Source organism: Aythya fuligula, chromosome Z, assembly GCF_009819795.1.
Source record: "Aythya fuligula isolate bAytFul2 chromosome Z, bAytFul2.pri, whole genome shotgun sequence".
Lineage (NCBI taxonomy): Eukaryota > Metazoa > Chordata > Aves > Anseriformes > Anatidae > Aythya > Aythya fuligula.
In genome coordinates this window covers 54,546,827-54,566,588 of record NC_045593.1, presented here as the reverse complement: position 1 = coordinate 54,566,588, position 19,762 = coordinate 54,546,827, and the positions used below count along the sequence as shown (strand labels likewise).

Below are 19,762 nucleotides of genomic sequence, written 5' to 3'. Positions count from 1 at the left end.
TTGGTTGCTGGAACCTTGCTTAAGTTTGCTTCCAGGTACATTTGGCTCCTGGCGATCTAAAGCTGAAAGCATAATTGCTTATGCAAGACAGAGAAACATTCATTTCACCTTTTCTATTTTGTTGCTTGATCCTTTCTAAAACTCACTGCATTGACATTTCCAAGTAATTCTGCACAGTAAGATTGATAAATCAAAGCAAAGTAGTATTATACTATAAGCAATTCAGTTTTTTTTTCTTCAGACTACTCAAGTCCTGCAGACTAATCGTCTTCACCACATCAATTCAAATCTATCTGAAGAACCAATTTCTGGCTTAGGCTTTTGTGTCACCATAAAGAGTCAGAATGCACTGGGGAAGAGCTTCTGGGTATTTTCCTTTGAAAAAAGTCTGGTTTGCATGCATAGCACTCCTCTGTATTTTGAATCTATGCACAGTAAATGAGCCTATTTTTTTTGAAAAATGTGTTAATGCTTAAAAGCAGAACAGTAATGTAGTCATAGCCATTAGAGATCAAGAGAGGCTTCTTACAGGCAGAAAAGGTTGCTGATATGAAAGGCAAGTAACATGAACAGTTTAGCTCAACACCCACAGGTGTTTTAAATCAAATGCTCAGCTTAACTGAGGTGTCTCATTTTTTTTGTGATTTGTGCAACAAAAATTTAATGAAATTTCAGATCATAAACGCAAACCTTGCTCCACCCACATTACTTTTTAGCTGACTTTTCATAATTCAAACACTGAAAAAGCTTCAAGCACTTGGCTCAAACTGTATAAAGGGTTCCATCCCACCTTACGCTTGCAATCACTATTACGGGAAGACAGGAGTGATGCTAGCACAGAGCTGTGATACACAGTCTGATTTCTGTCCCCAAAATAGCATTTCTGAGATCTCCTTAGCATAAAAAGGCAGGCTTATCCTACTTTTCCCTCTTATGCTTTTCAGATACAAAGCTTCAGATTTTTTGACGGAAGCAAAAGGATGCATCAGGACACATTTTTTTTTTTTTTTGGTTTGTGCTGTTCTGCAGAAAACAACTCAGCCAGGAAGAATAGTTACATGTGTCCCAGCAGGGACTGCCTGTTGGGGAATCTGCCAAGAGAATTCCCATTGAACATGTTGTGATGAATGTTTTCTCCCATGGAGAGAGCTTTTGTCAGTTCTATGGTATGGTGAAAAGACAGGAAGAAAGGTGGGACTAAGGCCAGCTGGAAAATTGGTAGTTTGTCTGGCTTGAATAGTTCCTTGCTTTCTGTCACTATTTCTGCAGATGAAACAAGTCATTGAATTTAACCTGATCAAATAAGTGGTTAAGGGCTCAAACTGAGAAAAATATGCTTTCTACTCATATGCTAATGGACAATGTGAAAAAACTTAGCCTTTAATATTCCAAACATCAAAATGCAATTAAAAATAACCCAGACTACTTCTCATTGTAATGATATGGATGGCACATTTGTGTGTACATGTAGCTTTCACCATGATTAAACAGTTGAGGATGTCCCAGTATCAAAGTCAAATACTGTATGGTAGACATGTTCTGTGCTATATGTTGCTTCATCTGTGTGTTCCTACTAAGAACAGATCTTTTAGCAAGTGATGGGAAACCTTCATTTGAATAAATGGCAAATACTGTGCTCTGTAAAGTTCTGAGGTATGAGGGGAAGCTGGAAATGTGTTATCCCTGTTCCTATATGCCAATGAGCATGGGCAGAGGTGAAAATGGGTCAGCTTGGCAAAACAGTAGAGAAATCTGTTCAATGACAGCCTGAGGGTTCCTGAATACTGCCTGTGTGCTACCACTGTGGCAGGACAGCATGGTATATCAGCACCAGAATCACCAGGACAGAGTCTACTCATGTGCATGAGAAAAGGCAGATTTGCTCTTCACTCTCCTGTCTTTGGAGGTGGCAAGAGCATTGGAAGCTCCAAGCTCCCTGCCAGGCTGCACAAAGGTATGGGTGATAGCACAGAGCCACAGTGGAATTTTCCTTCATTTCCTTCTGGTGAAACAACTAAATTATTACTGAGCTACAGGCAACACAGTATAAAAATTCTTGGTTTACTCAGCTGAAAAATGTTTTGCTGGGAACAACGTCCCCTCTATTATTTACCGTGGATTTATTATGTTGTTCTAAAACGTCAATTAAGCTGTAAACATTGACAGTACCTGCCAAAAATGGAAACCAATAATATCTCATTGTAGAGCTGAGTACTTTACAGCTAGCATGCTCATTTGTCATAGAATTTGGAAAATGTATCTAGAAGAAGAAATTGTTATTTACAAGAAGGAAGCCCTTATTTTCCGGAGGAAAAAAAAATGAAGAAAAGGACCTCCTGTCAGCATTTGTCTGTGTTTTACCTTGAGCACATTCTTCCATCAGAAAGGGTTTTTGACCTTTGGCTAAAATGCATCAAAACTGCTGAAAATATACATATGTTATCAAATTAGCTTTTTTCTTAGCTTTTACGACAACTACCATTCTGATTATGCAGCAGCCCAGATACCATACGCATTATGCTGTACAGCCCAGACATACTACAAAATTATCACTCATACACAAGATCTCTTAACAGATTTTCTAGAGAAATTATATTCTTATATATTAAAAATTACTATCAACCCTCAGGATCAAGCTGCACAGATTATGCATATGCATTATTATTATTTTAATACAAATTTATTTGTAAGTAAATTGCTTGAATTTAGAGAAAGGCAGGCAGCATCTGTACAATTAAATATCTAAGCCTATAGTAGAGAAGCCAATTAAATCTTTTTTTTGTGTAGCCTATCAAAAGCAACCATTGGATATTGAACCGCCCACTAGCTTGTAACTATGTAAAACAAGGCCACTACATTTATTTCTTGGCTGTCTGAATTCATTTGGCTGTAAAGAAGTAGGTGGCATTTGAATAGGACTTGCTGTCCTCAAGTACAAGCCTCTCATTCTCTGAGCTAATTTAGGTAAGACAGGAAATGTTTGTTTTTTGCATCTTAAAAAAATGAGCATCTTTATTACAGTTTCTAGCATATAGTATTTGGTAAGCTTTAATCATATGCTCTGAAGGTTTTTTTTTGGTTCTGTAACTTCTTTCTTTTCTCTCACCTTTGCATTCTAACAGAGGCTAGATCCAACCTATTTGTGGTCCAGGCACGTCTTGCCTAGCATAACTCTCAGTACATTAGAGTCCAAAGTAAGTTTGACAATACAAGTAAAAATAGCCATCAATCTTTCTAAATAATTACATTAAAATTATAATTAGCTTTCCTTTATGAGGGAAAGAAACTGTAACAAAGAAATGTACACAGTGGGAGTTAAAAAACATTTAATGTAATTGGGATGGATAGGAATCTACTAATATTTTAAAATATATTTACACTACTAGGCAGGTCATTAAAAGTTTGGACAATCAGTCCACACATCTCCAACAAGAATCTCTTCTCTGCCTTTTACTGTATTATGATTTACATACCTGAAACATTTAAGCACTCTGTTTCAAGCTGAAGTTAAACTCTGGATGGCCTCAGAAATTACATTATGTCATTTGAAATAATACTTGAGACATTTTCAAAGATTTTTGCAGTAGCTACATATACGTAGTTAATAATTGCTTTCAATTTGCTGACAGAAGGGATCTGTTAGAATCTAGAAAAAAAAGTTCATAAGCAGGATAGACAACCTAAGGAGACAGAAAATACTTTATAATGAGCTTCTTCCTTTAGGGGTGCCCATCACATTACACACTTACAGACTGTTGGCAATGTATTCCTTTGTTTATCAATCATATTCCTAGTTGGGCTCATAAGCTTACTGAGCTTTCTCACTACACTTTAGCTGAATGTTACCAACCACAAATACATTTAAATATTCTTCCTAAGAACAACAACAAAAAAGTATGAAGTTTACCCAGGGAAAGATGACTCACATCACTGTAGTCTAAACTTAATTGTTAACATCATTAAAATATATCAAAAGAATACTGTGCCAGTGAGTGACTTCAAGTTTGAGGAAACTGAAGAGTATGGCTTCTGTCTCTAGATGCTGAAGGAGTTAAAAAACAGCTTCAGCTTTTGGGCTAACACAAGCTTTGACATCTTATTGTAATGTCATACCTGGCATCAAAAAGCTTTGTCATCATAGCTATTCAGTAAGTTTTTCCACCAGCTCTCTTAACTGAGACACAACTTGCACCACAGAAGAACTTGTCAAACCTCAAACTTATGCTTTTGCTGGTAGCAGCTTTACAGGTTATTGTCTATATTGGTGGTTTTGTTTCATGATTTTTTTCACACTCTCTTCACAACCATGCCAGCAAAGATTCTGAACAGGGGTCAAGTCTGAAAATACGTTAATTAGAGTCGTCAAAAAGATAAAATTTATATTATCAAAAATAAAAGCATTTCCATTTTCACTTCTGCAGAACTTAGGGGACTTCCACTTCACTGTGATGTGCAGGTGAATTCTGTTACCTGGACATGTTAATCGAGAGCTTTTAATAGCAGTGATGGTGTATCTGGAATTCCAAAGACACAAGAAAAGCAAAATTTTTAGGGGGATGAAATATTTTGCAAAAAGCAGAAGTGCTTTTGAGCAGGAACCCTTCTTTGTTAAAATGAGACAAAACATCTAATACTTGCACAATTTAGGTACTGGAATAAGGTGCTTTTGAAAAACCTAAACAGCGCGAATTCACACTTTGATTTGCTTAGTTAACTCTGACAATCAGGCTCAAAAAGTTATTCATTTAACTAAGTAACTGCAGTCGATTCTTTGCTTCTTTTATTATTAAGTCTAAATACTGAAAATATTTTGGAATACCAGACCGGCCAAGGGCTCTAGCAATGGTGTTAGAATAGTGTTGCAGAGACCCTGGCTGTTTATTGTAATGTGAGAGGCTGGGCCTGGGAAGTTCTTCCTTCCTAGATTCTGCATATTGTTCACAGCATCGCAAACTCTCTTCTTCCAGGTCAATATGAGGCATTCCTTATCTACCTGTACTAATATATATGCATCCACTTTTGACAATCTTCTCTCTTTCCACTGTGAACCAGATGACAAGACTTGCCACTTGGCATAGTGTTTTTGACATTTTCCACCTTCCTGCTCCTTTCTGTATTTTTAAAGTATTTTTAAGGTCAGGCATTTTTATGTGACATTGTTTGGCCTCTCAGTCACATCTCTCCCTACCCCCAAATGACATATGAAAGCACTAAGCTAATTTCAACTTAAAGTAACAAGCAAAAATGCAGAGATCTGAGTTAGCTGAAAACAGTTGTGTTCAGAAGGACAACAGATACCCAAAAGCACCTCCATCTGGAGAAGACAAATTTTCCCATCCTTTATGTATCAGCAAATGAAATGCAGGAGACCCATAGGAAAAAAACCAACCAAACAAACAAACAAACAAACAGTTCTGCAGCTCACAGAGTGAAGTACTTGGTATATGTTATTTCCTGGAGAGCAAAGCCAGGAAAACTATGATCTTAAAACCTGAAAATAGTAACGTGTAGTGCTCTTCTGAGATGGTGACAGACTTCATCATGCAGCATGGTCCACAGGTTGCCAAAGCAGTATTTCTAAGGAGCTGTTTGTTAATTAATGAGGCTGCATATCAAAGCTGCCTACAATTCAACATGTTTATGTTACATAGCAATTAATAACATAAGGCACAACTTCTAACCATCAGTGGTTTGTGCATATGTTTTTTGCCTAAGACTAAGGATTAATGCTGCCTAGGAAACTGCTTTACGAGTTCTACTATCAAAATCCATCTCCTGTGCACTGAGGACATCTGCAGTGGCATACCACTATATCACACATGAATTCCACATCAGTGCCTACAGAAATGCTATTAAAAAGACCATAGCCTACCTCATTACAGTATGTTTTATTATATGCTTGTTTCACTCCATCAAGTGCTGCCTCTGATAACAGAAACCTCTATAATGCAGCATCTGGAAGAGCTGTTGTACAACAAGATAACTATTTTAACTCCTCTTTCCCTTGGTAAAACAAAATCGGATTCGATCTAAGGCAAACTTAAGGGTTTACAGGAAAGGACTCAATTTGCAGATTTCTAATGTGCCTGGTCACTGTAGTCCTGTGTTGGGATGATGCCTCCTTAAATGCTTCCTGAAAACGTGACAAACTCATCATTACGCATCTGTGCTAAAAACAAACAAACAAACAAAAAATAAGCAAACAACAAAAAAAAACACTTCACAAGTTGCAACCTAATGGGTATTGTTTTCACACTGCAGGAACAGATACGTGAAGCAAACACTGGGACAATGGAAAGACCACTTGAGGCTACCAGGATGGAAAAAAACACTTCCTGCTTTCTCATGGAAAGAAAGACTCGTGTGAAGACCAGTAGGAAAGAGATTGTGCTAGCCAAGCTGAGGAAGAGCTGCTCCTGCTCTCCAAGGAAACTGAAGAACTTCGTCATGGACTTCCTTCCAGTTTTACGATGGCTCCCCAAGTACCAGTGCAAAGAGTACATCTGGGGGGACGTTATGTCTGGGTTAGTGATTGGGATCATCCTGGTGCCCCAAGCAATTGCGTACTCACTCCTGGCCGGTCTGAAGCCCATTTACAGCCTTTACACATCATTCTTTGCCAACATCATCTATTTCTTGATGGGCACATCCCGTCATGTCTCCGTGGGCATTTTCAGCCTGATAAGCCTAATGGTAGGACAAGTTGTGGACCGGGAACTTATCCTGGCTGGGTTCGACTTGAATGATGATGCCCCACCAGTCTTGGGTGACGGCTCCCTGCAGAGTGACGGCCAGCCCAACACAACTGCCTTCAACCTGACCGCGGCAGGGATGAGTGCCGCGTGCGGCAAGGAGTGCTACGCCATCGGCATTGCCACAGCCCTGACGTTTGTGGCTGGAGTCTACCAGGTAAGTGGGTGCTGACATCCAGAGGCAAAGTACGGAAGTCCTAAAGCTCTCTTGCATGACCTAGGCTTTGGTTTGACTCTCCTTCGATGAGAGATACAGCATCATTTCCTTCATATGATCTTGAACTGTCTTCTCCAGGAAGCCTAACTGAGTAACCAGCTCACAGAAAACATGACACAGGCAGTTTAGTAGCTAAAAGCAAGTACAAGTGAAACAACAGTCTTCTGCAAGTCTGATAACACTGTCTCAACACTCTACTGGCTCTTGGCCATGAATCCAAACCAGATCTCATCATGAGGGAAGTTCTGAGGTAACTGTGTACTTCAGCAATGAAGAAATAGAGAAACTAGAATAGAGGTCTTAGCTGTTGTCATTCAAGTCCTGTTCATAAAGCAATGGCTGTAAATTGTAATTGTAATTGCTGCTAGCCAGGAGAAAAAGAAAATTCATATTAACAGAGGCACTTCTGGATCCACTGCTCTTTTGCATGGGAAATAAAATTGAGACAAGTCACTTTAGCGGAGTTCTTTCAGACCAACAATGAAGTTAGGGAACTCCTCATTCATCTCCTGGGTTTACACACACAACAGCAAAAGGAATCATATTTTATAAGTAGACTGGAAACATCGAAGGGTAGTTCCTGTTTTAAGATTCAAGCAGCCAAATGTTATCTCCCTCCAGCTACTTAACTCCCATCTGTAAATAATTGTTTGCAGTACCACTTACAGTTTACCTCTTTTTTTTTTTCCCCATGTTTCTCCAGGTTCTAATGGGAGTCTTTCGTCTGGGCTTTGTATCTATGTACCTGTCTGAGTCTGTGCTAGATGGCTTTGCAACTGGTGCCTCCCTGACCATTTTAACAGCTCAAGTGAAGTATCTGATCGGAATAAAAATCCCACGTAGCCAGGGGCATGGCATGCTTGTAATTACTTGGATTAATATTTTCCGGAACATTTCTCAGGCTAACATTTGCGATGTCATCACAAGTGCCATTTGCATTGTAGTGCTGGTCGCTGCTAAAGAACTGGGAGATCGGTACAAGCATAAGCTGAAGTTCCCTCTGCCCACAGAGCTTGTGGTTATTGTTGTGGCAACGCTGGTGTCACACTACGGAAACTTAAATGAAGTTTATGGATCCAGTGTTTCTGGAGCTATTCCAACGGGATTTATCGCCCCCGAGGTCCCACGTTTCAACTTAATGCTCCGTGTTGCTGTAGATGCTTTACCTCTCGCTGTGGTCAGCTTTGTCTTCACTGTCTCCCTTTCTGAAATGTGTGCAAAGAAATACGCTTACACCATCCGGGCCAACCAGGAGATGTTCGCCGTGGGGTTCTGCAACATCATCCCTTCTTTCTTCCACTCTTTCGCAACTAGCGCGGCTCTGGCGAAAACACTCGTCAAGACATCTACCGGCTGCCAGACTCAGGTCTCCGGGGTGATCAGTGCCATGGTGGTTTTGCTGGTGCTGCTCTTCTTGGCACCTCTCTTCTACTCCTTGCAGAAGTGTGTCCTGGCTTGCATCATCATTGTCAGCCTCCGAGGAGCCCTGAGGAAATTCCGCGATGTGCCGACACGGTACCACGCGAACAAGGTGGACACGGTGGTTTGGGTGGTGACTATGGCTGCCTCTGCCTTGATCAGCACAGAAGTTGGGCTGCTGGTTGGTATTGTCTTCTCCATGATTTGCATCATTGTTCGGACACAGCGGCCACGGACAGCCCTGCTCGGTCAAATCCAAGACACCAGCTTCTACGAGGATGACTTGGAGTATGAAAACCTCTCCTCCATTCCAAAGGTCAAAATATTCAGATTTGAGGCACCACTTTACTACGCAAACAGGAACTATTTCCTAAAGTCGCTGTACAGACTGACTGGCTTAGACCCTAACCTAGAAGTGGCTAGAAGGAAGAAATATGAGAAGAAGGAAAAGCAGCATGTGAAAAAGGAAGATCACACAACTGCTAATGGACTGGGCGGCGCAGACACCACTCTGCAGCTAGTTCCTAAGCAAATTGATTTCCAGACTCTTATTGTAGATTGCTCTTGCATCTCATTTTTGGACACCACTGGAGTTAATACTCTAAAGGAAATTCTGAAAGACTACAAGGAGTTAAACATTTCTGTTCTTCTGGCTTGCTGCAATCCCGCAGTGATAGACTCTCTGAAAAGAGGAGGCTACTTTGGGAAAGATTGTGGAAGCATGCAGGAAATGCTCTTCTACAGCATACACAACGCCGTGCAGTTTGCACAAGACCAAAAGCTTGCAGAAGATTGTTCTGTTTAATCCCGTGTTTCCCCTGATGATACACTTCAAAAGTGACAGATGGGGAGGGGCAGTTTGCAATAGTTAAATTATCAGACATGCTGTGGTCCGTGTACAGCAACGGGCCTACAAATCATTTTTTCCTGAAGAGTTCTGTGGTTTGCTAGACGCTACATAGAACAGTCATTGGGGATATTGTCCAGGACCAGGCTGGAACAGATTGGATTACTATCTGCATCTTCACTTCAGCATGCAGGTGATGTGAAGGTGCTGTGAAGTCAATCTTCAGGGCACCTTGGGACTGATTTCCTCCCTTTGTCCTCACCGTGTGTGACCAAATGCATGTACCATGAGACTGTTGTGCTGGGAAGTCTGCCCAGTGCCAGCTGCCTCTCCCAGTGGCTAATGGCTGGGTTTATTAAGAGGGATGAGCCATCTTCAAAAAAATGCAATGAATCTATCATCTTGGACACATAACAGTGTACGTGGCTTGCAAGGCCCTGCCTCTTCACTCATTCCAGACATGCTCTGATGCAACTCCTACTGTTTGCACACAAATAACATCTATAAAATATTGTGGGATGTGTTATGTCTCTCCTCGTCGCTTTGATTGCACGGGCTTAATGACACAACCTGCCACATGAGAAGAAACCATGATTCACCACAAATTCCTCTCAAAACCATCTCCTCCAAAACAAACTCCTGGAGTCATCTGTATTATTAATTTCAGTGTGGGGTAATTAGTTACTAAAAGTTTTGATACCTTTAATAATGCAGAAAAAAACAAAACAAAACATGACCCTGATGAACAATTTTGTTGTTACTAGTAAAAGAGGATAAATGTGATTAATAAAACAGAATGGCTTTGACTGACAATCATAGGGTTACTGTAGTAGTAGTAGTACCACCCTGTCAAAATGTGTTGCCTCTGTTGGGTAGACTTAACTATAATACAAGGATGCATTAAGAATCACTGAATATAAACCCCAGTACTGTGCCACAGCATGACGTTCCCACTATAACTGCCTGTATGGGTACAAGAGAAGGAGAACAAAACAGAAGAGGGTAGGGTGGGAAGGTAAGTCTGATCTGCCAAGGAGGGGAGCGATGCATCGCACAAAAATGATCACACACAAAAAAATGATCACACAAAAAAAGCTTGTCTTCTCTGATGCAATGCTAATGAAGTTTTACAGTAGCACAACTGGGCCAAGTGAAGTGAACAATGCTTTGCAAGCTGTGTATCCCCATACGCTAGAAAAACCTTGCCACTGTTTGTACATAATACACTTTTCTTTTCTCCCTACCATGTTAGTCTTTGATTAGAGGTCCAATAACCCATGTTTTACTGAAATGGGTTACTTTTTAATAATAATTTGCATTAACAGCTGTTCGTTCTGCATTGTGTCAAATGATACCCTTGGAGTCAGTTTTCTTGTTTTATATACATGCTCTCTCCACAAATATGCACACACCTAGATTTTGACTGCATCACTGTTGGTACTTAGTATTCTAGCATATGGCATTGGCAGAATACCCTCTCTTACATCTAAGCTCATAATTACCTGCATAAAAGTTAGGTCAGGTGCCCTAACGCATGGAAGGAAACTGTCACAGCTGTGCCTTGTACACTTAGCAGACTCTAGGAATGAGTTCTATATACGCTGAAGCCATTTCTCTGCTGTGTCATTTAAAAAAAATTGCTGAGCCAACACATCATGTGACTTGCTTATTTCAACTTTTCGGGTCACTGAGTGAAAGAACGCTCAAACTGAGGTTCTCCAGGTGCCCCAGAGCCTTTCTGGCTCTCAGGAACAAATATTTCATTAAAGGAAAAGCAATGCATTCCCAAAAGACAAAATAAAAAATGTCTTCACAGGGATTGAGAACAGCACAGAATTTGGTAGGTGACTCAACGCTGACATTCTTATGTGCTCATAACAAAACTGTGTATCAGCTGCACAGTTAGCACTGCCAGAGCAGTAAAACCTGACAGAAATGCCTATCGAGAGATTACAGGATTGACCACTGGCAGTGTTTTGATGCCATAAAACAATTTAATTACCTAATTCTTTAAAGTGCTGACTTGGTATGACAAGCTTATTTCTGTCATAAAAGCAAATGAGCAGAGCCCAAGGACAAAGTGCTGCTTTGTGTCTGTTTTTCTTTGTAACAACTCTTTGATCAGGGAGTATCCCTTCTAAAGTCTTGCCAGGACCTCACATGAGGAAGTGGGTTCACAGGAATTACTGTAAACAATTAGTATCAATACAGACACTCTTAGGCTGCTGTGACAAAGCATCCAGTGCTGGAAGTCAACTTAAATTGTTTCAGTCCAAAACCCTTTTATCTTTATGGGTCAAACTACCAACTAGGAACAAAAGGAAAAAATACCTTTAACTCTAGATTAATCTTAAAAATATATATATTAATAATAAAAAAAGAGCAACTCCTAAGGAAGGTGTATCCTTGCAACAGTCTTTGGAGAAAAATGAACAGAAGTTTTCCTTGCAGTCTTTCTTACCCATCAGACTGAGAAATTTAGTCAAGAGTCTCTTTTTTATCCTACTTATTGTAGGAAAAAAAAAAACACTAAAGCAGAGAAACTATTCAATGTGTAACAGAGGGGATGAGCTTTCAGTCTTTTGCTAGGAGGAACCTACCAACCATGAGAAACCAAAAGAACCACTGTCTGTTTCAGTTTCGTTGACAGATCTGGCTCACAATCAAGTTGTGTTGGACAACATCAAACACAGCAGGGAAACAGCTTTCAGCCTTCTGATGTAGGGACACTGGGAGGTTGTGAACTATTTCTGAGTATGCAGAAGGTAAGTAAAAACGTATACCTTTTTTTCTGGCAGGTTAATGTTTGCTATACTACGTTACACCAAGATTATGTGTATGATGACTGAAAATGTTATAAACTGCTGATTCTCTTCTCTCCTGTTGTACCAGGAATTATGTACTGGGACTTGGAGAGGAGCTGGGGATAGTCTTGTAATTCCAAATAGGTTAATGTTAATTTTGAAATAAAATTGTTATATGTCTATTAGAAAACATTATATCCATTGTGTACGTTAACTATATTTTTGTCCACTGTGGTGCCTTGCATACATAATGTATCCAACAAATTTTAGTACTGCTACACAACAATAAAAAAGGGACCTTAACTTGGGGACAGTCTGGGTCCCATGGAGCTGGGCATAGAGTTGGGAGCGTTTACCTTAAGCTCTCCTGTTGATGAGTGCAGGATGGCCAGACTATATGGCCACCAAAATAGCTACATTTATTGGCACTGGTAAATAACAACCTTGGAATTGTCCAGTCCATGGAAGAAACCCTGGGTTCCCCATTACCCTGAATCCTGTGTGGCATGACCTGGAGACAAATGTGTGCTTTTGGTTGGAAAATAAAACTAGCAGTTCTTTGAAAACAGCCTGGCTCGTGGTATCCTTTCACGGGTGGTAAAGTAACAGGATAACGTGCAATAAAGTGGAAGATAAGAGGCAGGCCTGGTGTCCTAGAAAAGGGTTAAAATACAGGGATGCATTCAGTATCGAGTCATTTATTATTAGAAGGCATAATGAGGAAGATGATTACAGAAGTGAAAAAGGAAAAAGTAGAAGTCTTCTAAGTGGACACATCTACTTTTGGGGGGGAACATTTTAGGCACCTTTTTGCAGTACCACTGGGAAGAAAAGCAACGCATGTTACTGGCAGCCTTCCACAGTGGTGATACCTCCCAGCCCACTGTTTTCCATACGGAAGGTACTTCAGTCAGGTCCCTACCATCATCTTTCAGTAAGTCCTCTCTATTCACCAACCTCACAACATAATACAGCTTTGCTGTCAGTGGGTTCTTACTCAAAACCTCTCTACATCCTTCTGGAAGTCAATGGTTCAGAAAAAGAGCTGCACATGCACTGAATCGAGCATCAACACAGAACTCGTCCCGACCAAACCTATGTACACCCTAATACCTAGGAAGAAAACCTCTCCTGTTCCTAATGCACACTCTGAAACCCACTACTGCTCTGCTCACGTCCCTTTTTTCAGAGTCTGAGCTTTCCTTCATCTTGTTGCTTTTCCACGCTTATGACTGGTAAATTCTCATTTTCCCGTGCGAGGTACAGGAGATGTAATAGTGACATGGGTTGTCATGATAAATATGGCCAGCTTAGCAACAGCCTAAGGCTGAAATTTAAGAGCTATTATTGCTTTGAATGTCGTTGTTTTTTTGTTGGTGGTTTTTGTTTTGCTTTGTTTTGTTTTTCCCCATAGTTTGTATTTCCTCCTAGACCAATCAATCCTGTTCTAGGCGCCTTCCCCTGCCACCCCACCTGCCTCATTCCCCCCAGGAACATAAAATCATAGAAAAATATTATGGCTTGGGCTGGAATGAACCTTAAAGAACGTTTAACACAACCCAGCCATGGCCCGGGACATCTTTCACTACACCAAGCTGCTCAGAGCTGTGTACTCCAACCTGACTTTGAACACTTCCAATGCAAGTGAACTACAGTTCCATTACTCCTTGTCCCATCACTACAATCCCCAACAAGGAGTCCCTTCTGTAAGCCCCTGTTAGGTACTGGAAGGCTGCTATAAGGTCTGCCCAGAGCCTTCTCTTCTCCAGGCTGAATGACCCCAGCTCTCTCAGCCTTTCTTCACAGGAGAGGTGTTCCAGTCCTCAGGTCAGCCTTGTGGCCCTCCTCTGGACATAATCTAACGGAGCTACACCCTTCTTGCGCTGGAGGCCCCAGGGCCTGGCTGCACCCCCAGAGGTGGGGTCTCACAAGAGCAGAACAGAGAAGGACAATCCCCTCCCTCGACCTGCTGGCCGTGCTTCTTTTGATGCAGCCCAGAATAAAGTTGGAATTCTGGGCTGCAAGTGCACGCTGACAGCTCATGTTGAGCTCATTGTACACCAGTGCCCCCTGGTCCTCCTCAGGGCTGCTCTCAATCCATTCATCACCCAGTCTGTACTGTTCCTGGTGATTGCCCCAGCCCAGGTGCAGCACCTTGTGCTTGGCCTTGCTGAACTTCATGAGGCTCCCACATAAGCCCACTTCTCAAACCTGTCGAGATCCATCTGGATGGCATCCTTTCCCTCTAGTGTATCAACTGCACAACTCCACTTGATGTCCTTCTCACACCTGATGAAGTTGCACTCGGTCTGTGCCATTAAGAAAGGTATTAAATAGTATCAGTCCTCGCCTGGACCCTTGACAGACACTGCTTACTACAGGTTTCCACTCGGTCATTGAGCCATTGACTGTAACTCTTTGGATAGAGTCATCCATCAGTTCCTTACCATCTGGCTGTCCACTCATCAAAACCACCTCTATCCAATTTAAAGATCAGAATGTTGTGGGAGACCATACTGAAGGCCTTACAGAAATCCAGGCAGTTGACATCAGTAGGTCTTCCCTTGTCCACTCAAACTGCCACTCCACCATTGAAGACCACTAGATTAGTCAGGCATGAATTGTCCTTAATGAAGCCACGTTGGCTGTCCCTGTTCACCTCTGTTTCTTTCATGAGTTTCAATGTAACATCCAGGAGGATCTATGTTCTATGATCTTACTTGGTCAATAAGTTCCAGCATCCTCATTACCCTTTTCAAAAATGTGTGTGATACTCCCTTCTCTACAGCCAATGGGGACTTTTCCAGACTGCCATGACTTTTCAAATACGATGGGGCAACTTAGCAACTACATCAGCCAATTCCCTCCGGGCCCTGAAAAGCATCAGGTGCCACAAACTTGTCTCTGTTCAGGTTTATCAGGTGGCCTCAAACCTGATCTTCGCTTACAAAGGGAGGGACTTCATTCCCCCAGTCCCTGGCTTGGGGTTCCAGGACTTGAGAGATTTGGGAAGAGTGACTGTCAGTGAAAAGTAATGCAAAAAATTGTCAAGGACCTCAGCCTTCTCCACCTTGGTTGTCACTACTTCTCCTGCCTTATTTATCATGGTGGGTGACACATTTTCATTAGTGTTTCCTTTCTGAGCAATGTATTGATATGAGTTAAACGGGACTTGAAAAACAAGGAATTCCAATATTGTCCTCTTAATGGTACTACATATTTGTCTGCCCTTGAATTAGAAATTCTATTTTGTATATGAATCCTTTAGAAAGTGGGTAGTGAACTGGTATGAAAAGCCACAATGTTTTAGCTGTCATTACCTGCCACTAGATGCAGTGCATAGGTAGGTTGAGGAGATACATGTAAAAAGAAATTCCCAAGGGGAAGGACACTAGAAGTAGTAATAACATAGTGGCAGCTTTTATTTGAATCTCTCAAAAAATCAGGTTTGTTTTAATCTTTGTGGGACTTTTTTGCTGTCTCCCAAACTAAAGGACAGAAATGTAAGCTACTTTCCTAGCACTGTTGATAGAATGGCTAATTGCTAGCCAATAACACACTTCTCAACAAAAGCCTTGCTCAGGACAGCATTGCCACTTGAAGTGCTTTGGTAAGGAATGCACTGAATTTACGTTTATCATCATATTCTGCTCTGTTCCCAGCTTTCCCCAAAAGATATAGCTACCTGTAAAGGGAGTGTTAACACTGTGACCTGAATATTAAAACCAGAGTTACAGCCAGAGGGAGCTCTAGGTACATATGCAGAGCCAGGCTGTAGACTGAAACTGTGCTCTGAAAGTCTGGCTTCTCCCAGTTCCTCCTCTCAGTACTGAGTAGCTGAAGGTGTTACTGTGCTAACACCAGACTCTGAAGGAACGGCAGTGATAAACCTAGTGTGTCCTGAAAACAGCAGGAGTAACCGTTGACTGAAATCTGGCTGAGTTCCCTCCATAATACTAGGCATAAATGTCCTGGCTGCAAAGCAGAAAACTTCCTTGCTTAAAGAAGCACTGGGGGCTCCTCTAGAGTCCTGTTTTCAAGTCTGTGCCAAGCAGGATTTTAGAAAGGATGAATGCAGATAAGAAATACTGTCCTATAACCTTAAAGTGTGCAATGGTCGATGAGACACACTTCTGCTGGCCTGAGGCCTCCCTGGAGGTCATGTCACAGCTGAGAATCAAGCCCCTGTGGGCTTGGAATGGCTGCAGTGGAGATGTGGAATGATTGCAGCGTGTCACCTGAGGTGGTCTTGGTAAAGCCTGAAGAGTGCACCCACAGGGCTCTTCAGATAAAAAGAAGCCTCAATCTGCTCCTTAACCAGTTGTTAGGATGCAAAGCATGAAAGCTAGCCTTCCTTCATCTCATACACTCCCAAATTGATTCCCCTCGACTGGCCGTTACCTGACTTCCAGGAAAGCAAAAACTTACCCAGCGTGCAGTTACCCTATGATATCTACCAGTGTGAGCACGCCTTGGGCACTTAACGAGACAAGTGTTTTTCTTGAATTTTGATATTAATTGTTTGCTTACCCGACAGTAACCAATTCCAGTAACCAGTGAATTCGAACTTGTTCAATGCCGCCATGAGGAACAGAAGAAATGTATGCCAGGTTCAGCTCTTGATCTTTGCTCAGGTCAAAGAGATCAGCACGGCTGTGAGGTAAAGGAGGGCTTTGGGAAAAGAAGGACAGAGAAGAGGAAACGTATTACAAAATCAGCCAGCAGTTCCACTGCATTTCCAGAGGTTAGAAGCAGAATTATACTTTCCAAGCCTCTACATTCTTCAGCAATGCTCAGTCCACCTCTAAGCGTAAGGGAGCACTGGAGCATGTGGCTTGTTTCTATACTTAATGCTGCAAGCTGTTTAACTTGCTCAGGGATGGTCAGCAATGACGATGTTAACAAGACTTCACTGTCTACCTACTCCACCAAAAGTCTCCTGGGAACATGGAAATTCTGAGTGCTAAAGTGTTTGCATTACAAGAGAGATAAAAATAATTGTTCCCAAAGTCTGGTAAAATACTTGTATACATCTTCCCATAGCAAGGAGAGATGGCTTGTGCTCTAATATATCGTTCACAGGTAGTTACTCACTTATACAGTTATGCACTAATATAGTTTATGCTTTGCATACTGTGGTATCTCCTCTGATGGGCAGATCACACAAGAGGTCCAAACTTACTACTGCTTCCACACTAACACACAGGTCTTCTAAGTTCAAGTTTCTGCTCTTCAGCAATAAACTTTACTCTTTTCTGCTGGAACAAAACATATAGTTTTGTTCCAAGAGTTTGCTACTGTACACCTGTCTGTACCCCAAAGGGGGAAAAGCCTGACCCCACCTGGAAAAGGATTTGTCACATCTTTTCTCCTAGCTAAGACAGTGCCCATCAATCACCTCATTCCTGCATCCTCATTTGAAAGTGTAAGTCTTGACATGCACTACATCCTTGTAGTGCTTCATACAAATCAGCCAGCACATGTGAGCCCTACTGGGCAACTTTTCTAGCATACAAGGCACTTAAAAAATTATTTCCTTGGGATTGCTGCAAGTCACACAAGACTGAGAAATTACTGATTTCACTCTTACTAAAAATGCTCCAGCCATTTTGGTAGTTTCGATTGTTCCAGTGGATAAGGACAATGTTAACCACTGGATTTTGAAGCAGTGCCTTATGAGTCCACTATGATTCAAACTTGGACCAATGCACTGTTTCAGTGGCAAACTAGACACAAATCAAGGCATAAAGCACTCACATGCTGTGTCCATGCTGAATAAGCATGCTGAAATTCACACCCTGCTGGAGAGAAACCCCAGAACCATGACAAGATAGCACAGAATGCTGGAAGAAAGTGGGTTTTTGTTACTGCTGGTAGCAGTATCTGTCCTTTCCTCTTCTGAGTTCGGGAATCTCAAGCCTTGCAGTCTCTCAGGTTTTAGTGTCTGCTGCTCCCCAAGCTGCACATGTGACCAGCTCTCTGAAACTGTGATGCAGAAAGAAGCTTTAACAGCTGGGCCCCAGTTCTGTCACAGTGGGACCTTTCAAGGGAGCTGGGATCCTACAGCCAGAGAACTACCATGTTTGGACCACGTGTTACGCTATAATTGAATAGCTGCTGACCAGAGGGCCTCTGCTTCTGCTGCTCAGCATCCTCTGTGACATCTTTCTCCCTCTTGTAGTCCGATGAAATTTCATTAATGCAATGAAAAGCATGGATGTTTCTTGGACTGAAGTTTAAATGAGAAAAACATACTATTTAAGGCAGTATTTCATGAATGTTTCTTAACCTTGCAAGAAGAAATTAAAGACACAAGTGAAAGAGCAAAAGAAAAAAAATGCAGAAAGCCCTAATATTTGTCTTCACCAGAATGTATTTCAATTAATGCAATCTATGTGCTTTTAGGGCATGCTGTGTTTCTTCTCTAATATTTTTTTTCAAATTTTTCTAATATTTTTTTTCAAATTTTCTCAGAGTTCCTTCATGGGCTGTATTAAAAAAAAATTCTGTCCTAAGCACATGCTGCTGATTCCACCCCTGCTGTGACTTTTTATCCTTCACCTATTAATTAATCCACTGTATGGCTGAGTGAAGGGGGTCATAATTAGCTTAAAATAAGATAACAACACAGCACAGGAACATGCTGTCTCTTGACTTGCAGCCTGCTAGAAACCTTCATGCTTCTGGAGGGCAGCTCAGGCTCACTTGGTTGAGCCAGACAGGCCTTTCTGAGAGGCAAAGCAGTGTCGGGAGGAGTGGTGGGGCTGGGATTTGTCCACAGCTCCTGCCCAGTCCCCCGACCGTGGTGACCTGGCCTCGCTGAGCACATCGGGGTGATGGTCCACACTGAAAATGCCTTGCAGGGAGAGTAAAATCCTAGAGCTGTCAGGCGATGAAGCTTTGTCGGGTCCTGTTTAGGGGCTGTGACAGTGTAAGGGCTGAAAAGGAAGGGGTGTAAGCCCAGGGTATCACTGCGTGTGCCTTTTTGGGGGCAGGAGGAAGGGCTTTGAGTGTTGGAGGGGCCCTGAAACACAGGCGCAGGACAGAGAGGGGCTGTCGAGTGGCCCCATTTGGCAACATCCCGCTTACTTTAACTGGCCCCACGTCCAGCTCTGCCCATGTTAACACACTCCAGGCTAAACCACAACCCCCAGCACACCGCCGGGCCCTTCACCCCACAGCAGCAAGCCCGGAGAAGCCCGGATCCCTCCATCACACCCCGGGGCACGCCGCCCTTCAGGGGGGCTGCTGGACAGCGGCTCCCACCCTTGCTGCTTGGTTGCCCGCCGCCGTGCACAGCCCCCTGCCCTGAGAGGACCATGGCAGGCTTACCAAAAACCCGTGCTCCGCCAAAAGTGCTGCAGGGGCCGCCCGGCTCGCCCGACATCCACCGACACCATGTAGGCGGCGGAGCCCGCGCCGAGGTGCACGATGAGCCAGGGCAGCAGCCGCATGGCGGCACGGGGGGCCGGGGCGAGCCAAATCGAGCCGAAACGAGTCAAATCGAGCCGAAATGAGCCAAATCGAGTCAAGCTCAGGGCACAACACCAGCACCCACACCGCCACCGGCGCCCTTTATAAACGCAGCACGGACGCGACGCCGGGCGCCCGCCCCCGGCGGCCGTGTGAGGCGCTGGCTGTGGTGTCACCGCTTCGGCGGGCGGGGCCGGGGTCTTTTGGGTCGAAACGGCGGTGTTTGAGACCTCACAACTTGTGTTTTTTG

General features: G+C 42.6%; 2 protein-coding genes across 7 annotated transcripts in view; one reads left to right on the top strand and one right to left on the bottom strand.

Annotated features, from left to right (window-relative positions):
• SLC26A1 (solute carrier family 26 member 1) overlaps positions 1-9,968 on the top strand; it is a 37,496-nt gene extending 27,528 nt beyond the window's left edge. For 4 of the 5 annotated variants that reach the window (XM_032205795.1, XM_032205793.1, XM_032205792.1 and 1 more), the window contains 2 exons: positions 6,262-6,909; positions 7,673-9,968. In XM_032205795.1, coding sequence (XP_032061686.1) covers positions 6,292-6,909; positions 7,673-9,193 — 2,139 coding nt within the window. In that variant the 5' untranslated portion in view covers positions 6,262-6,291 and the 3' untranslated portion in view covers positions 9,194-9,968. Of the gene's footprint in view, positions 1-2,902; positions 2,965-6,261; positions 6,910-7,672 lie in introns of those variants that run through there. The other variant, XM_032205796.1, reaches the window with a different exon arrangement.
• The window catches only part of IDUA (alpha-L-iduronidase), a 50,320-nt gene extending 30,768 nt beyond the window's left edge, over positions 1-19,552 (bottom strand). The window contains exons 1-2 of one of the 2 annotated variants that reach the window (XM_032205797.1): positions 19,372-19,552; positions 16,570-16,710 (exon numbers count right to left, since the gene is read on the bottom strand). In XM_032205797.1, coding sequence (XP_032061688.1) covers positions 16,570-16,710; positions 19,372-19,493 — 263 coding nt within the window. In that variant the 5' untranslated portion in view covers positions 19,494-19,552. Of the gene's footprint in view, positions 1-16,569; positions 16,711-19,371 lie in introns of those variants that run through there. The other variant, XM_032205798.1, reaches the window with a different exon arrangement.
• Positions 19,553-19,762: the final 210 nt, after the last annotated feature.